Source organism: Apis laboriosa, unplaced genomic scaffold, assembly GCF_014066325.1.
Source record: "Apis laboriosa isolate Shangri-la unplaced genomic scaffold, ASM1406632v1 scaffold9_cov152, whole genome shotgun sequence".
NCBI lineage: Eukaryota > Metazoa > Arthropoda > Insecta > Hymenoptera > Apidae > Apis > Apis laboriosa.
In genome coordinates this window covers 6,837,774-6,853,921 of record NW_025224966.1, presented here as the reverse complement: position 1 = coordinate 6,853,921, position 16,148 = coordinate 6,837,774, and the positions used below count along the sequence as shown (strand labels likewise).

Genomic DNA, 16,148 nt, shown 5'->3' with positions numbered 1-16,148 from the left:
TGACGTATTAACGTCCCCTCCTTTGTCCATTTTGTGAAAAATCGTTTCAACGATAGCGATCACGATCGTTCGATTGATTTACGCGACCGCGAGAATTTCCGCTTTCGAAAGATTCGAAAAGAGTAATGAGGAATAAGTGGCTGTGTTCGACGCCATATGCCGAGAAAAAAAAAAAAGACTATAAACGGAGATTGATTAACAGACGCGTAAAGAGATGGAAGAAAGGATAGGGGAAGATCGTATTTCGGATGAGAGGTATAAAAAGCAATTTATCGTAAATTCAATAAGACACGAAGTGGGGCCAATCCAGGGCGTTAATTTAAATCGCGAAGGAGAGACGGATTTGATTTCCAGCCCGCTCGTTATATCGCCTCAACTCATCTCGCCAACTGTCGAGGATGATGCATAGGTATATATCGTGTTTCTATTTTTTTTTTTTTTTTTTTCTAATCCATATTTCACTCTGTTTTAATCTAGATGTATAAAGATATGTTCTTTTTTCGAAAAGCAAAGATTTTTTTTTTTTTTTCCGCTTCAAAGTTTACGAGTTTGGTTCTTTAAAAAATCGACGAGTTTAGAGGGGATAGGAAAAGTTGGGATCAACTGTTATTTATTATTTAAACGAGGTTTTGGAAATTTTTAAAATTTATTATGATAATTTTATTTTAATAATATTTATATTTATTATTTTCTATTATTTTCAAGAATTATCTTCTTTATCATATAATTTCTACAAGACTATATCATTATCTACGAATCTTCTTTTCAATAATTATTTATTTAATATTTTTTATAGAGATTGCACGTGCCACTTTTCTTCTTGCACAGACAAGTATTGCAGAAGGTAATGGAAATAATACGTTTCAGGGAAACACAGCATAACCATGTAACCATTACATAAATATAACGCAGTATGCGAGTGGCATAGGGTATGAATGAACGGGCATGAATACATATTCGGTATGAATGAACCTTACACGGCCGGTAATAAGTGTTTCAGCTGAATGACTGAGAGCGATGCTCAATTTCGAACGATGTGTGTCTATTAGTGATAACTATATGGTACATAGTTCGTGAAGATAATTGTTAATGAAATGTATAATATTATCAAAACGAGATTTTCGATCGAGAAAGAAATTACTGAAAGAAAATGGAAGATAATATTTGTTCAATTTTCAAAAATATTCAAGATAGTCTGATTAAAAGTCTACTTTACCACTTATCGTCATATTAATTTATTAATATCGAATTGATTATTCATCGATTTTGATTTGTAGATTTGATTTGAGGTTGAATGTGCAGATACTTCTTACAAGATTGATTTTCGAAACCTTATCTTGGAATAATTTATCCCTCATTTATTACAGAAACATGATATATATATAGATAAGTGAATTAAAAGATTTTCTAAACATTTTTTTTTTTTTTTAGAAACAATTTTAATTATTCTCACACTTGTCGAATCAAAAATTTTATTGACAATTTGATTAATGAATCAACGTTAGCTACTACAAACGAATAAAAATCAAATGTTCTTAATTTTTCTTCAAATTACATTATTTTTTAACCGCGTTTAAACAAATGGCCGATCTTCCCTCGAAGAATGGAAGAAAAACTAAAAGAGAATGAAAAGAGAATGAAAAAAGCGCGAGGATAAGAGTGAAACACGAAAGAGGAAGAAGAATGGAGACGGTAAGACGAAAGATCTTAATCTTAAGTCCTCCAAGCGATTGCTTACCATTGCAAATTCTCTTGGCAACGGATTTTCAAAGCTCTCTCTTGCATTTATTCCAGAGACCAAGATAATTTCTGGACAAGGGAGGAAGTACGGAGTAAGCAGGATAAACGAAACAACAAAGAAATAAGAGGCGCTTTATAGAAGAGAGGAAAAGAGAAGAGAAAAAAATTGGAAAGAAACAAAAATATGTTCGACAAAAGGGAGGGAAAAACGAAGGTTTGCCTCTTGAGGAAAAAGCGGGTTTATCTACTACCCGTGTCTAAATGAAATAACGAGTGAACGTTGAAAAAATGATGGGATAAAAGAACGAAAGTATAAGGATTATGGGATTCTTGTTGAAAACAAGGGGAGAACAATTGATTCGACGATTGGGATGAGACGAGTTCGAGATGGACGAGTATCTTATGTGGAGAACGTATGAAAATGAAATAAAGAAAATGGCCGAGCGATGGGGAAATGTTTGTAGAGATTTTCGAGATACAATAATCGTTGTGATTACTTGAAAGAATTATAAAATGTATATCACGAAAATAAATACGTGATGCATAATTTTATTTCTATAGTAATAAAAGTCAGTATTGATTTTTTGAAAAATATATTTTATAATTTAGAAATGAGAACAAATTAAAAAAATGAAAAATAATGTGATATTAGTAATTAAATATTACTTATGACAGAGTTTATATTTTGTGTATGATTTAAAGTAATCTAAATACTCCTTTTCTATATGTTATGATATACTTCACACTAAAAATGCTTTCAACATTCTATAATTTTTTATGACATTCTTATTTCTTTTTAGATGCTGAAATATCTCTCGTTTCACAACGACAGTTAGTATTATGTATTTTCTTTTATGTCTTTAACGTGTAATATTAGATTTATAAAAAAAAATAAAATAAAATAAAATAAAACCTGATGATAAAATATTTGATGACAGTGGAATCGAATATTCTAACACTTGATTATTTTAAAGAGATACTGCTAACAAAAAAGCAATTGCATTACAATGATAATTGTAAAATTGTATGAAACGTGTAATAAAGCGATTCGCGTGAAAAAATTCTTTCCGACCGAGTTTTAGAAAATTAAACGGAAGCGAAGAAGTAAAAATTCGGTGAAAACAACAATGGCGGCACAAGGGACGTCCGTTGTTCAAATCAAGAAAGGAGAAGTTGGCAACCTCCATTGAAACGAAAAACCAAAGTTCTGAAGTACGAAAATTAAACGAGAAATGAGCGGGGCGAATAGAAAATGACACAAAACGATGTCGAAGATAGAACGAAATGAAAATAATCGTTTCTCGCGGTTTGTGAAAAATGGGGGGGGGGAAAGGTGTGGATGGTTGTAATGCAGTGATTTTTATTGCGAGGAAGGAGCAAGTGATATGCGAATAAGAGGGGAAAAATTGAATATAATATAACTTCCGCGACAAAAAGGAAAGAGCGAAGTCAAAACGCTTGGAATATTGAAAAAGGGAATATAGAGATACGATGGGAACTCGATCAATCCCTTTGATCATCTAAAAAACTGGTAATAGGGAGAAACTGCTACGTAAAAGCTTAGCAAAGAACGATAAAAGCCGTGTTGTTGATATCCAATTTGTAAGAGAAAGTGATCGAGAATAATACATAAGTTGAGAAAAAATTATGAGAGTGTTCAAATATATATGTATGATTTATGATATTTAATTATTTTTTTTATCAACTTTTTCCTCTTTTGCAAACGGAGTGAATAGATTTATTTTAATAATTTCTTGAAATAATTTATAAAGGTATGTTATCGATTATGATTGTGTGTTTTTAATTAAAATTAATGTAAATGATAGGAAAATTGTTTAAAATTGTTATTAATAGTTGTATTAAGCGATGAAGGATACATAAACGCTTTATAATTTTGAATTAAAAAATTGTATCATTCAAAAAAGAGGAATGATAAAATCGTGTAATTAAAACGAGACATTTAATGGTCAAAAAATTATTTTTTTTTTTCTTTTCTTTGTGAAAATATATTCGACGTCATGTTTTGAAAAAATAAAAAGAAAAATATAATTTGAATTATCTCTATACTTTAAATTAAATTTATCTTTTACATCATTGGATAAGTTAAATGATATAATATTAAGAGTTTTAACGAGTTTGTAATTTAATTTTCATTAAAATTTTAAAGCTTGGAATTCTATTCGAATGTACATTTTTACAATTTGAATTCGATTAATTATAAAAATGTAATTTTTACTAGAAATCAAAAGAATTATTTGAAATTTGTTTATTTATTATAAATATTGTATCAAATAATATACATATACAAAAAAATAAAATAAACAAAATAGAAAAGTAAGTATTATAAATATATAAAATAAAAATTTGAATTTGGTTATTCATAAAAAATTAATCTACTGAACATCACTTTTTGTTTTCAGAAGGATTATTTGAGATTTGATCAACGATTATCCATATCAATATTTCAATATTTAAAATAGAATAAATAAATAAATAAATAGAAATAAAAATGGATAAAATATAAAACTCGAAAAAAAAATATTGAAAGTAATAAAAATTTGAGTTTAATTATTTATAAATATTTGATTTCCAGAATTTCACTTTTTGGAACAATTATTTAAAATTTAATTAACAATTATCCGTGCCGTATATTTTTCATTCTAGCTAAAATGGAAACAAAAAATCTAAATATAAATACAAAATACAAAACTCGAATAAATATCGACAAATATTTACAAGTATACAAGAATTAAATATTTAAATATTTGATGCATTAAACTCGTCTGGCCTTTTTAAAACCAACTCGAAATGAAATTACTAGAAAGTATCGTCAACGTGGGTTTGATTGCATCTCGTTTTTCATTTTGAACAATTATTACGATATAATATACACCTTTAACATTAAAACGAAAACTCTAATTATAAACTAACGTAGTTGTTTTATTATTAACATTATATAATTTTGATAGGTATTGTAGTCGCATTGTAAACGATGACCGCAAATCCAACCATTACTCGATGCACTGATTCGTAGTTATATGACGTGAGAGATTATTCAAGTCATTAGTGTTAACGAGGTTTCAATTCCAACCCCCTCGGGCTTTCTTTAATAACGAAGACTGCAGAAATTCTAATTCACAAGCAATCTGAATTTCTAATATAAGCTAGATTGGATTAGATAGAAATATTTCTTCAAGAAAATATAGAATATGGAGATGAGATTTAGAAATTTCTAGTTTTCTAAATTTCTTATTAATTCGAAATTAATGTAATCAATTAAACTTGTAAGAATAATGTAACGTTTCTCTGACAGTTATATGAAAGCAATTTGTGAAAAATATTCTCAAAAGATTTACTTTCCAATGTATTCACACTTTTTTATCAGAGCACACTGCGCCGAGAACGAGAGCAATTCTCGAGAGTCAATTCACTCTCAAATCTGTTCACATTCTGATATAATTTTTTCTCTTTTAATTCACGAATTCCATGAAACGTGCAATTCCAAATTTTCAAAATTCACTTACTTACCGGATATATTATAAATTAAATAATTCGTTTTTAAATAATTCGTTTCTTTTTTTCTTTTTTATCCATTAATACCATAACGTATTATTCGAAATGAAAGAAAATCAAAAGTTTGACGTCTAAGTTTTAAAACAGGATGGACACATGGATTACTATTAATTTGGGATAAAGAGAAACTCGGTAGGATTCCTTGTGTACTCTCGCCTTTCCTTGCCTTACAAATTTTATGAAGCAGCCGAGTGTTCGTGGCTGTAACCGGAAATTCAACAGACTAAATTCTGTCAGAAGAACGAATTAACCAGAAGCTGGATTATACGTAGTAATCACGAATCGTCTTTGCAAAATTAACCTTAGAAGGTTAACCCGGCCAGTGATGATGGTGTTCCTCTTGCAACCCCTCTCGATTCAACCCCCCCTCCCCTTTCCCCTCCCCTCCCCTCCTCGATTGCAAAATTTACAGCGACGCCAATCACTTTCCAGGAATATACATACTTCAACAACGAGCGCGCCACGTTTTACGACGTGGCGTCAGATATTTCAAGACGCGGAGTCAGTTATATTGATAGATCAATATTTCAGATAATATTGACGTTATTGAACGCCACGAAGAGAAAGGAAGTTTTACGTTCGTGCACGAGGTTTATTCAATGGGAAAGAGAAAGGAAAAACACGGTTGAATATGAAATACAAAATGAATATTTCGAAATTTTGGCGCGGCGATATATTTATCGGAATAAATAAATTAAATCCGGTAAGTAAATTAGTACAAAAGAGGGGAAAGAAAAGAAGAAAAAGAAGAAATTGGACGATATCGATATTTTTATAAAAAATATTACAATTTAATTGAACGTGAAATTGAAAAGTTCAACGATTTACGTTGCATTTGATTTTTCCATTAGATTATTCCACCACATTCACGCGGAGTGTAATTATTATCTTAACAGTTAATAAGGAAATTCGCACGAGTGCGATAAAACTCGTGGCAATCATGCTGGTATTCGAGCACCACTAATCATATTCAAACATTTATCCCATCGCACCCAAAGCACCCAAAGCATGCGACGATTCACCTATCACACGTGGAACACGTGGGTTGGGTTCAACATGATGTTGAAATGGATTTGACGGTGATGATTGCTTCCCTTCCTCTCGAAATAGCCAATACCATTGTTCAATTCCTCCGCTTCTCAAATTCTGCAATCTCAATTCTCCAACGTACGTGCTTACGTACGTACTTTCATTAATGTTAAAATTATTACAGTTTACTTCAATATTCATCAACAATGTTGTATTTTTTAAATTTCAATGATCAAAAAGAAAATACTATAAAGATAATAAAAGAGTAACAATTCAATTGTTGAATTGTTCGTACTTTAAAGTCGATCTGATCGACGAAATAGACAAAATAGACAGTGGAAGAAGTATCTTTGATCTACACTACACGAAAAGGGGAAGTGGAATCGATTTAAACTAAGGATAGCCATTGGATCTTACGTTTCATTTATTTTAACTCGAGTTATTTCGCGGCAGTTCCATCCAGTTGTTCTGTGAAATTCTCGTTTACCAGTATTCCCCGGTAAGTGGCTTCAGATAAAAGCCTCACCTCCGATAAACCTCCGATTAACTTGAATCCTCGATACGGTTTCGCGTATACAGATAATTAAAGATTGTAATTGGATCTCATTAAATCGGCACAGAGGATGAAAACATCTGCTTTATCCGCTTTCGAAAAAAAGTAAATAAGTTCGTCGTTATTTCTTTGTATATCTTGATATTCCTCGATCTCTTGTTATTTTACTTGAATAAAAATCGTCTTACGGTAAATATGATCATCAAAGAGAGCCCGTACAACAAGTGGATTTATTGAAAATGTCCCGATCCTATCCTAAATGGCATAATCAAGTGCTTCTAGATCTCGAGGGCACTTTTGCTCACCACTCTACTCAAGAGACACCGTGAGCCAAGATCGAAAAGCTTAACCAGTAGTGCATAGATGAAATTTCGTTGGACATCACGTTGTGTTACATACAGGTAACAATTTTCATTTCACCGAGAGAGGAATAATATTATGTAGAATATAATACAGAGATTTACATTTGCAGATATAATTAATCAACGATAGCAAAATCTCGGTGGAATATTGAATATTAATACCAGATTTAAAGCGGCGTGAATAGAATATAACGAAAAGAAGTGAAGTAAAATTTAAATAGAGAATCGTGTTAATTGGAATCCAATCCGTTCTTTATTCTATTCGTTCGAGAAAAAAAAAAAAAAAAATGTTCACTTAACGAGAAAAGACAGATCATGGCGTCAGTATAATTAAAGCACATGAGAACGGCACATGATGGCCACGTTCACATCGCGAACACATCCGGCGGCGTTGACTTTTGTCGATAAACGCGCGTCGACACAAAGTAAAACGTGGCCCATCGTTGCTGACAAACGTGACATGGCCCTCGTCACGACAAAGCGCGGATCATTAGCGTAAATCCAAATTTAATAGGCTGAGGGAACAATAATGAGTACACGCCATGATCGTCGTAACATAGAAATATGCATTATTCATAGAATTCCTAATAGCGTAGAAAATCCATTGGCAAATCGACGATGTGACCGTAATAAAAATTTGTTCCTTTTAAAAAGGAACAAGAAAGAAAGAAAAAAAATTCAACGACAGGTTTCAATTACATTATACTCTCCGATAAATTTCATAAGAATGACATAGATTGGAAAATCGGTTGAGAAATAAATCGAATCATCGTAAAATTCGACGTCGATTCCATGAAATGTTGAATCTCAAATTCGTGGAATCAATTTCGATAAAAAACATATAGGTAACGTTTTGTAAACGCGATAATATATGTATATATTTTGTCAATTATAGATGAAGATGGATTTCTAGGAAATTGGAAATTAGGGAGAAACTATGAGAGACGGGTACACACATCTCTAGAAAATCTCAAATATATCTATCCCCCATTGGAAGCAAAAGTAAAACAGGAATACGCCTGTTAATCCCGAGGACAGGATTTTGTCAGTTAGCGAAGCAGAATCCTGACCAGTTAACGAAGCACCGCTATAATCACATAACCAAATAGACGTACAAACGTCGGAAACTAATTCTGTTGCAAATTCATGGTACGCGTGGATAGATCGTTCCGACGTTGTGAAACAGTTGTTGAAACAGAATTCTCAATACTTCGATTCTGCAAATTTGAGGGAAGATAGATAATAGAGATTTCGTCGAGATAACCGCGTCGTTATCATAAAAATCCTAAAAAACGCGTACAAATTTCTATTTTTTATCTATGCTCAACTTCCTGCCGTTCTGATTCTTTGACGTATCGTTCTCGCGGCGTTAATCGATATCCATTAAAATGAGAGTTCGTGGAACCAATGTGGGCAGAAAACGCAACGATCCGAGGGGAAAAGGACGTGGATTAAAGGTGCACCGACTTGTAATTTTTGCTCGATTTCCTATCTGGGACATGGTCTTTGACATTTAAAGAAATAATCGCGATAAGTCCGACAGGAACGGAAGACGACATATTTTCATGCTCTCCTTTTCCAATTCCTCGTTCAATTTAATGATAATAGGGAATACTTGATTCTTTTATTTTTTAAATAATTTAAGGAATTCTCGAAGATGAATAAATCTGATGATATCGAAACGAAGCAAAGCAGTTAAATTTCGTTCTTCCTTCTTCCTCTCAAAATGGATTTTTATTTTTATCAATCATTATATACAATGATGATATTTCAACGATAAAATTCGCACTATATTTTTATTTATATTGGATTAATATAATTTCTTTTATAAGTGATGGTTAAATCTTAACTTTAATTTTCATTCATCTCAAACGATACAAAAATCTATTGATTAAATTCTTGTTCAAAGATATATCGTGTATTAAACTTAAAAGATAAATATATTGAATCAACAGATACACGTGTTTTACCTATTAAGTTAAGAAATAAATGCATATTTTAAACTCCATTAAGAGACAATTATCGTTCGAGAAACGAGCAACGAGAAACTTACCAAAATCCTTGCTGCTCCATTACAGTCGGCACTGAAAGAGTTGGGCGCTAAGCTGAGGAATGGAGGGAACGTGGCAGTGGGAGCAGCGAAAGCACTGCCATATCATTCTGCTCAACCCTTTGTCGTACGTAAAGGAGAACCCGGAACAGGCTGCAGGTGAGTTCTTCTATATCAGCGGATTTTTTGCTCGACCTCCCCTCCTCACGGATATATCTCGGTTGAGCTCACTCGAACGAGAAAAGGACGATTCTCAAAAGAATCCCGTTTTAGCGGCAAGGACGATTATGCCTTTTTATATCTTCGAAACCCCTAACGTCGTACCGCGACTAATGTTCACGGAACGTTTGAAAAGAGAGATCCTTTGGTCGAACCTCTCGAACCTCTCTGCAACTAATATCCGGATATCCGGATATTCCTCTTCGAAAAAGAACTCGCTTTACGCGTCTTCTTTTCTTTTTCTTTTTTTTTTTTTTTTTTTGCGAGGTTGACCATTTGCCTCGTTCATATCGTTTTGTTCTACTTACAAGCGTCGAGAATTATTATCGTTATTATCGAAAAAATTAATCGGAAATTTTTGCATAAATATTAATGAAATTATTACATACGAATTTTTTTTTTAGATCAAAGCGAATAATTTTGTCAGACCGACTTTTTATTCGATGATATATCGATAAAGTAAATTGTCTAATATAAAATATCTATCGATTATAAATAGAAGAATAAAATTATTAAAGAATAAAATTAAAAAAAAATAAATTGTTGTTCTAAATGGATGGATATTTCAGATGAACGAAAGCGGCTGGAAGGTAGTCTCTGCAAGGAAGAAGACACCCTGAAGAAGAGGAGTCGCGTGCCGGGTCTGTAGCGCTCGGTAAAGAGAGGAGGGGCCCCCCCGAGCATCATCAGAAAGGAGAAGGGGTCGTCATGGACCCGGCACACCAAATCGTACCCCACTGAGCGATGCAAGTAGTTAGGGCCGGGGCCCTGCTAGTGAGCATGTGGCTCACTAGAGAATGAAGAAGCAAAACGTCCGGACCCTATCGTTGATCGTCTTCACGTTCACCTACCTCCTCGTCGGCGCTGCAATCTTCGACGTTCTCGAGTCCGAGACGGAGAAACGACGCAAGGAAGCATTGGACGGTACAACATCCGTTGTCGTTATGATGTTAATTAGGAGAAATTGGGAATAATTAAAAGAAGAAGGAAATAATTCACATTCTTTTAAAAATTCAATTCGATTATTATTTAAATTTTAATAATAATATTGGAACTCTGGAAAAGGAAATATACGTTACAACCAATTGATTTGTATTCTCGATTTTGTAATTCCGTTGATGGATACTAAATGATCGATGGAAAGACAGAGTGTGAATTTTATTAATTTTTATTCGTCTGGAAAGGAAAAAATGGAGATAATAAAGGATTAAAAATTAAAAGGGCAAAGTTTTGCGCTTCTAATGATGGCTCATTGTTGACCGGAAGTTACCATCTTTGGAGTTGTAGCCGCTTAAAATTTTTCTGTTTTGAATAGAATTTAGTTTTAAAATAAATTTATGCGGTAAATATGTTTATTTCTGAAAGAATATTATTTTAACAGCAATCTTAACTAATAAACTCTGAACTTTAATTTAAGAAGTCGTTTGGTTGTTGAAGTAAAGTGGATCTTCCACGTGTTACACAATTTTTGGGTTAAATGTCGCGTCATGCATTTATGCAAAACATGCAAAACATACGTAATATAAAAAATATTTGCATGAAAGTGCAGAATCCATTCACGATTCAAAATGATATTTCTCATATCGAGGAATAGAATTTAAATTAAGGCAAGGAAGAATAGATCGCAGCGTTTGAAACGTAATTTTATTAAAATAATTGATTTTCTGTCACTTTATGAACAGCAAAAAGGATTTCCCAATTGTTCCTCTGTTATTTATTCCATGCAATTTTACAAACTGTAAAGAAACAAGTCTCGCTTAAAATTGATTACATTGAGAATATCGATACTGTGAATATAGAATCAAAAAATATTAAGGGAAAAAAAAATATATTCGAATTACAAAGAAAAATATAATTTTACAAATTTTGCAGGATATAAAAATAATATTTTTTTGATATTTTTTTTTTTGTTAACAGCCATTGAAAAAATGGTTATACGCAAGTACAATATAAGCGAGGACGACTTCAAGATCATGGAAACAGTGGTGCTGAAGACGGAACCTCATAAAGCAGGTCAACAGTGGAAATTTGCCGGAGCGTTTTATTATGCGATCACGGTCCTCACCACTATTGGTACGTTTTCATTTCAAAATATTCATACATAATGATTTTAAATATATCCCCTTTTCTAATCAAATAGTCTTTGTAAAAATTTAAAAAATATTTTTATAACGAGATGTGTCCAAAAACACGATTTAAGATTGTTAAATATTTTTAATTAGAGATTCCAATATGGAATAAAATGTTTATTCCATATTGGAATAATATCGAATTCATCTCCATTTTATTTCACGAAAAATTTCCACTTTGAATTTCTCCCCGATTTCTTTCGAGATTCGATTATTAAATTCGTCGAATGGATTTACCTTGTTTCTTTATCGATTGATTTCTTAGGTTACGGACATTCGACGCCGAACACCATAAGCGGTAAGCTGTTCACGATGTTCTACGCGATCGTTGGTATCCCGTTAGGGCTCGTAATGTTCCAGAGCATAGGAGAGCGTTTGAATAAATTCTCGTCCGTCGTTATACGGAACGTAAAGAAGCTACTTAACTGTAAGGATGTCCAGGTAAAATTATATAGATTCTATATCTATCCTCTTAAATAATTCGTTATTAAACCAAACCAATCGATACCAAAGTTCGATTTGATATTTTTTAATTTTTAATCTCGAGAAAAGAGAGATACTTTTTGTGATTGAAAGAAAAAAAGATGATTAAATTAATTAATCGGAATATTATATCAGAATTGGAGAAAAATTTTCAGAATATAAATATTTTTAATTTTTCTCGAGTGTTAAGTAATAATTTATTTTGTCAACAAATTTTTCTTATTTTTCCAATCAACAGAATTAAGAGCAAAGAGCAATATATTCATTGGTTCAACATTTTTCTTCAAACATTATATCAAGTATCACCTGTGTCTGTGATTTAAATTTAGAACTACTAAATTTAAATTTATATAAAAGAAACTAACACAAATTTGTCCATTCTATTGTTGAACACACATGGAAGAAACGATTCCGACATTAATTCAAAAGATGTGAAAAAAGATATGAAAAATTTTTGATAAAATACACGGAACGAAGCATTGTATTACGAAGAATATATAATAGATGATAAAATCGAGAAAAATTGTATCATTTTCAGGCCTCAGAAATAAATCTCATCTGCGTGGTGACGACCTTATCTTGCTTAACGATTGCGGGAGGTGCCGCTGCGTTCTCTCGATACGAAGGGTGGTCGTATTTCGACTCCATCTATTATTGTTTCATCACCCTGACCACCATTGGTTTCGGCGACATGGTCGCGCTGCAAAAGGATAACGCGCTAAACAACAAGCCGGAATACGTGATGTTCGCCCTGATATTCATTTTATTCGGCTTGGCCATAGTCGCCGCCTCCCTCAATTTATTAGTGCTGAGATTTGTCACAATGAATACGGAGGACGAAAGGCGAGACGAGGCTGAGGCTCTACAGGTAAGGGAAACATCGCATCAGTTTTTTACGTCGTTCATCAAAGTATTGATCATTGAAAAAATATTTTAGACGGAGGAAGGGGAAAAAAATATCTTTTTCTCGTAATATAATTTTGATATATACATCATTCTCGATGAATAATATTTTCGTGTGTATTTTTTTAATCATTTTGCCCTGATGGAATTTGAAGGGTTAATAATTAAGAATTAAAAAAAAAAGCAATACAAAAAATTAAGATCGAAATTTTTGAAATAACCCTTTGCGATCCGTCTGAATGGAAGAAGGAATTAAGCAAAGTGCAAATATACGATAGATAGTTCATTTCTGCGGAAAAATTGCAATTCCAATTGAAAAACTGTAATTTCGATTTCAAATCTCCAGAATCATTAAGTAAATTCTATCATCAATATTTCAATATTAAGTCATTACCAAAAAAAAAAAAAAAAAACATTTAAAAATTACCTACTATCGATATCAATTAAATAATTGATTTAAAAAACGGAGGCAACAATTTCTACTCCGTGTCATATTATCACCACGTTGCACGTGATGCCGGATCGCAAAGGGTTGGTATACTCAGCCTCCACGGTACTCTGAACCTAGCCCCCGCGAATCAATACAAGAAAATCTTCCAGATGCGAACCCCTCGCGATCCCGACCTCCCCTTTACCCTTCCCCTCTCCCAAGCCCACCCCTTCACCGGATTGAAACGATCGAAATCCAGGAGAACACGTTTCGAAACCGTATCGAAACGTGTTCAAACGGTATCAAACGATTGATGAAAAACGAAAGAAAAAGAAAGGAAAATTGTTGTATGACGCAGGCTGCGCAAGGAGCGGTGCGCCTGGAGGGCGACGTAATAACGGCGAACGGCTCGATACTGTCGGGCCAAGTAGGGAACCACGGTGACACGATATCGCTGGACGACGAGACGTCGGTCTGCAGCTGCTGCTGCAGCGGATTCCAGAAGAAACGACGGAGACCACGGTTCACCGTACGTCGCTCGCCCGGTAAGATATCGCACCTGCTGCCGATGCAGCAGCTGCCCACGTTGAATGTGCGCAGTGAACTACGCCCCCCGCCGTTGACGCCGTTGCTGCAACTGCCTCCGTTGCATCAACACCGTGCAAGTATCTGACGACCGTCGACCGGTGTCAGTAGTACGTTTTCGCAACAACAACTGCCGCGACGGGTGTCCGTTTGAGAGGCTCTTCCCCTCCCCCTGAGGAACAAGAAGGATGGACAGATATCGCGGGAGGATGTGGATAGGGAGGAGAGTGAGAGAAGAGAATCTTTCTTCGACCCGCTTCAACGAATTTCAATCCTCAAGGGATCGCTATCGCACCTATCGCCTATCGATTCTCACGATATAACAGTAACCGTACCACAATATTCGTTGACGTTTGAAAATCTGAAAATCTGTTTTTTTTCCTTTCTTTGATTTTTTTTATTCGCGTTGTATATCGGGTTTCGTGTTTGTTTGAAGAAAGTGGAGGGAAAGATACTTGTGTTATGTTTCTTTTTTTTTTTTTTTTATGGATCGTATCGTTTAAAGGAGGAATTTTTTTCGCGTTATATGATTAATTATATGATCATTGCGACACGGTTATTGCGAGATTAATCGCAGGAGTGACGAGATTCTAATCGAGCGTTCTATCGATATTTATCAATAAAAACTTGAGATTTCATCGAGTCATTTTTTTCCTCCCCCATCAAAATTTGAAAAACTTGAATTTTAAACGAATAGAGAAAATTGATAGAAAGGAAATAATCGTAAGATAACAAATAAGTATATGTTCCAAAGAGGACGGAATCCAAGTGCTTCCTATATTATCTCTTCTAATTCTTTTTGAAAAGGATCATAAATTAATGAATAATACAATAAATTAATGAAATACGATACAATCTTCCATTGAATTGTTTATCATTACAGAAATGAAAATCGGAATCTTGTCACAAATGCGATCAGGCGTTGAATTGGTTCTCAGAAGCAAGTGTTGTGCATGTACAAACGAAAAAAAAAAAAAAAATAAAAAAATAAAAAATAAAAAGGATGCGCGAGTGATCATGTGTTCCGTAGCCAAGAAGCATTAAAACAAATAAATCGTAAAACGAAAAATTAAAAAAAAAAAAAATATAAAATAAAAACAAAAAGACAAAAAATAAGCACGTGAGAGAGGGAGAGAAAGAGAGAGAAGAAGAGAGAAGAAACTATATTATATCTGCGTTCACACTGCTACAAGGAAGAAAAAGAGAGAAATATATATTATAAACAAATATATACACACCAAAAGACATATACACAGGATGAACACGACTTTTTTCATTAAGAAGGCATTTTACAATTTGTATATAAATGAATTATAGATATTACACATACGAATCTAGGTGTACGGAATTAAGGCGTTTCGATCTTACGATGTGTATAAGTATACATAATTGCGAGATTAACATTATATATTATTTATCATATGAGTGCGCGAGTACATGACAAAGAAAAGAAAAAAAAAAAAAAATTCCATTCTCGATTTTCCATTTAAACTACCGTTTGATTAAATGATCCAGAGATCGTTGAGAGATCGTGGCCGTAACCACGTAGAGAACTCTAGCTATTGTAGATCTCGTCACGCATGGATGCTCGATCGGGTGGAATTAAATTTAAACCAGAAATAATTAAAAAAAATTATACATATATACATATACATATATATGTACATATATATATATATATATATATGTATAATATTATATATATATATATATGTATATATATATATATATATATATATATATGTATAATGTATACACACAGACATATTATCTAACAAGAGAAAACAGAATAATCCAATCCAAAAAGTCGTAGAACACGAGAATTAAAATATCGTCCCTTGATCTTTATTAGTTACAGTTTTACCTACAAAAAGTCAATCCATTCGAGACACGAAAAGCACGTATTTCCGAATAGATAAACGCGTCATACTATAGTCGAACACGAGCGGAACAATTCTCTTGCCTTTTATCGACAAGTAGAACGTATTCGAGACGTATTTTTAAGACGTACACAACACAAACATACGTACACATACGTACACTATACAAACATAAACACACACACACACACACACACACACACACACACACA

General features: G+C 33.2%; 1 protein-coding gene across 3 annotated transcripts in view; it reads left to right on the top strand.

Moving 5' to 3' along the window:
* The window catches only part of LOC122719911 (two pore potassium channel protein sup-9), a 121,666-nt gene extending 106,025 nt beyond the window's left edge, over positions 1-15,641 (top strand). For all 3 annotated transcript variants that reach the window (XM_043946167.1, XM_043946169.1, XM_043946168.1), the window contains exons 2-7: positions 9,336-9,466; positions 10,096-10,450; positions 11,444-11,599; positions 11,921-12,096; positions 12,677-13,006; positions 13,830-15,641. In XM_043946167.1, coding sequence (XP_043802102.1) covers positions 10,324-10,450; positions 11,444-11,599; positions 11,921-12,096; positions 12,677-13,006; positions 13,830-14,144 — 1,104 coding nt within the window. In that variant the 5' untranslated portion in view covers positions 9,336-9,466; positions 10,096-10,323 and the 3' untranslated portion in view covers positions 14,145-15,641. The remainder of the gene's footprint in view (positions 1-9,335; positions 9,467-10,095; positions 10,451-11,443; positions 11,600-11,920; positions 12,097-12,676; positions 13,007-13,829) is intronic.
* The last annotated feature ends 507 nt before the right edge of the window (positions 15,642-16,148 follow it).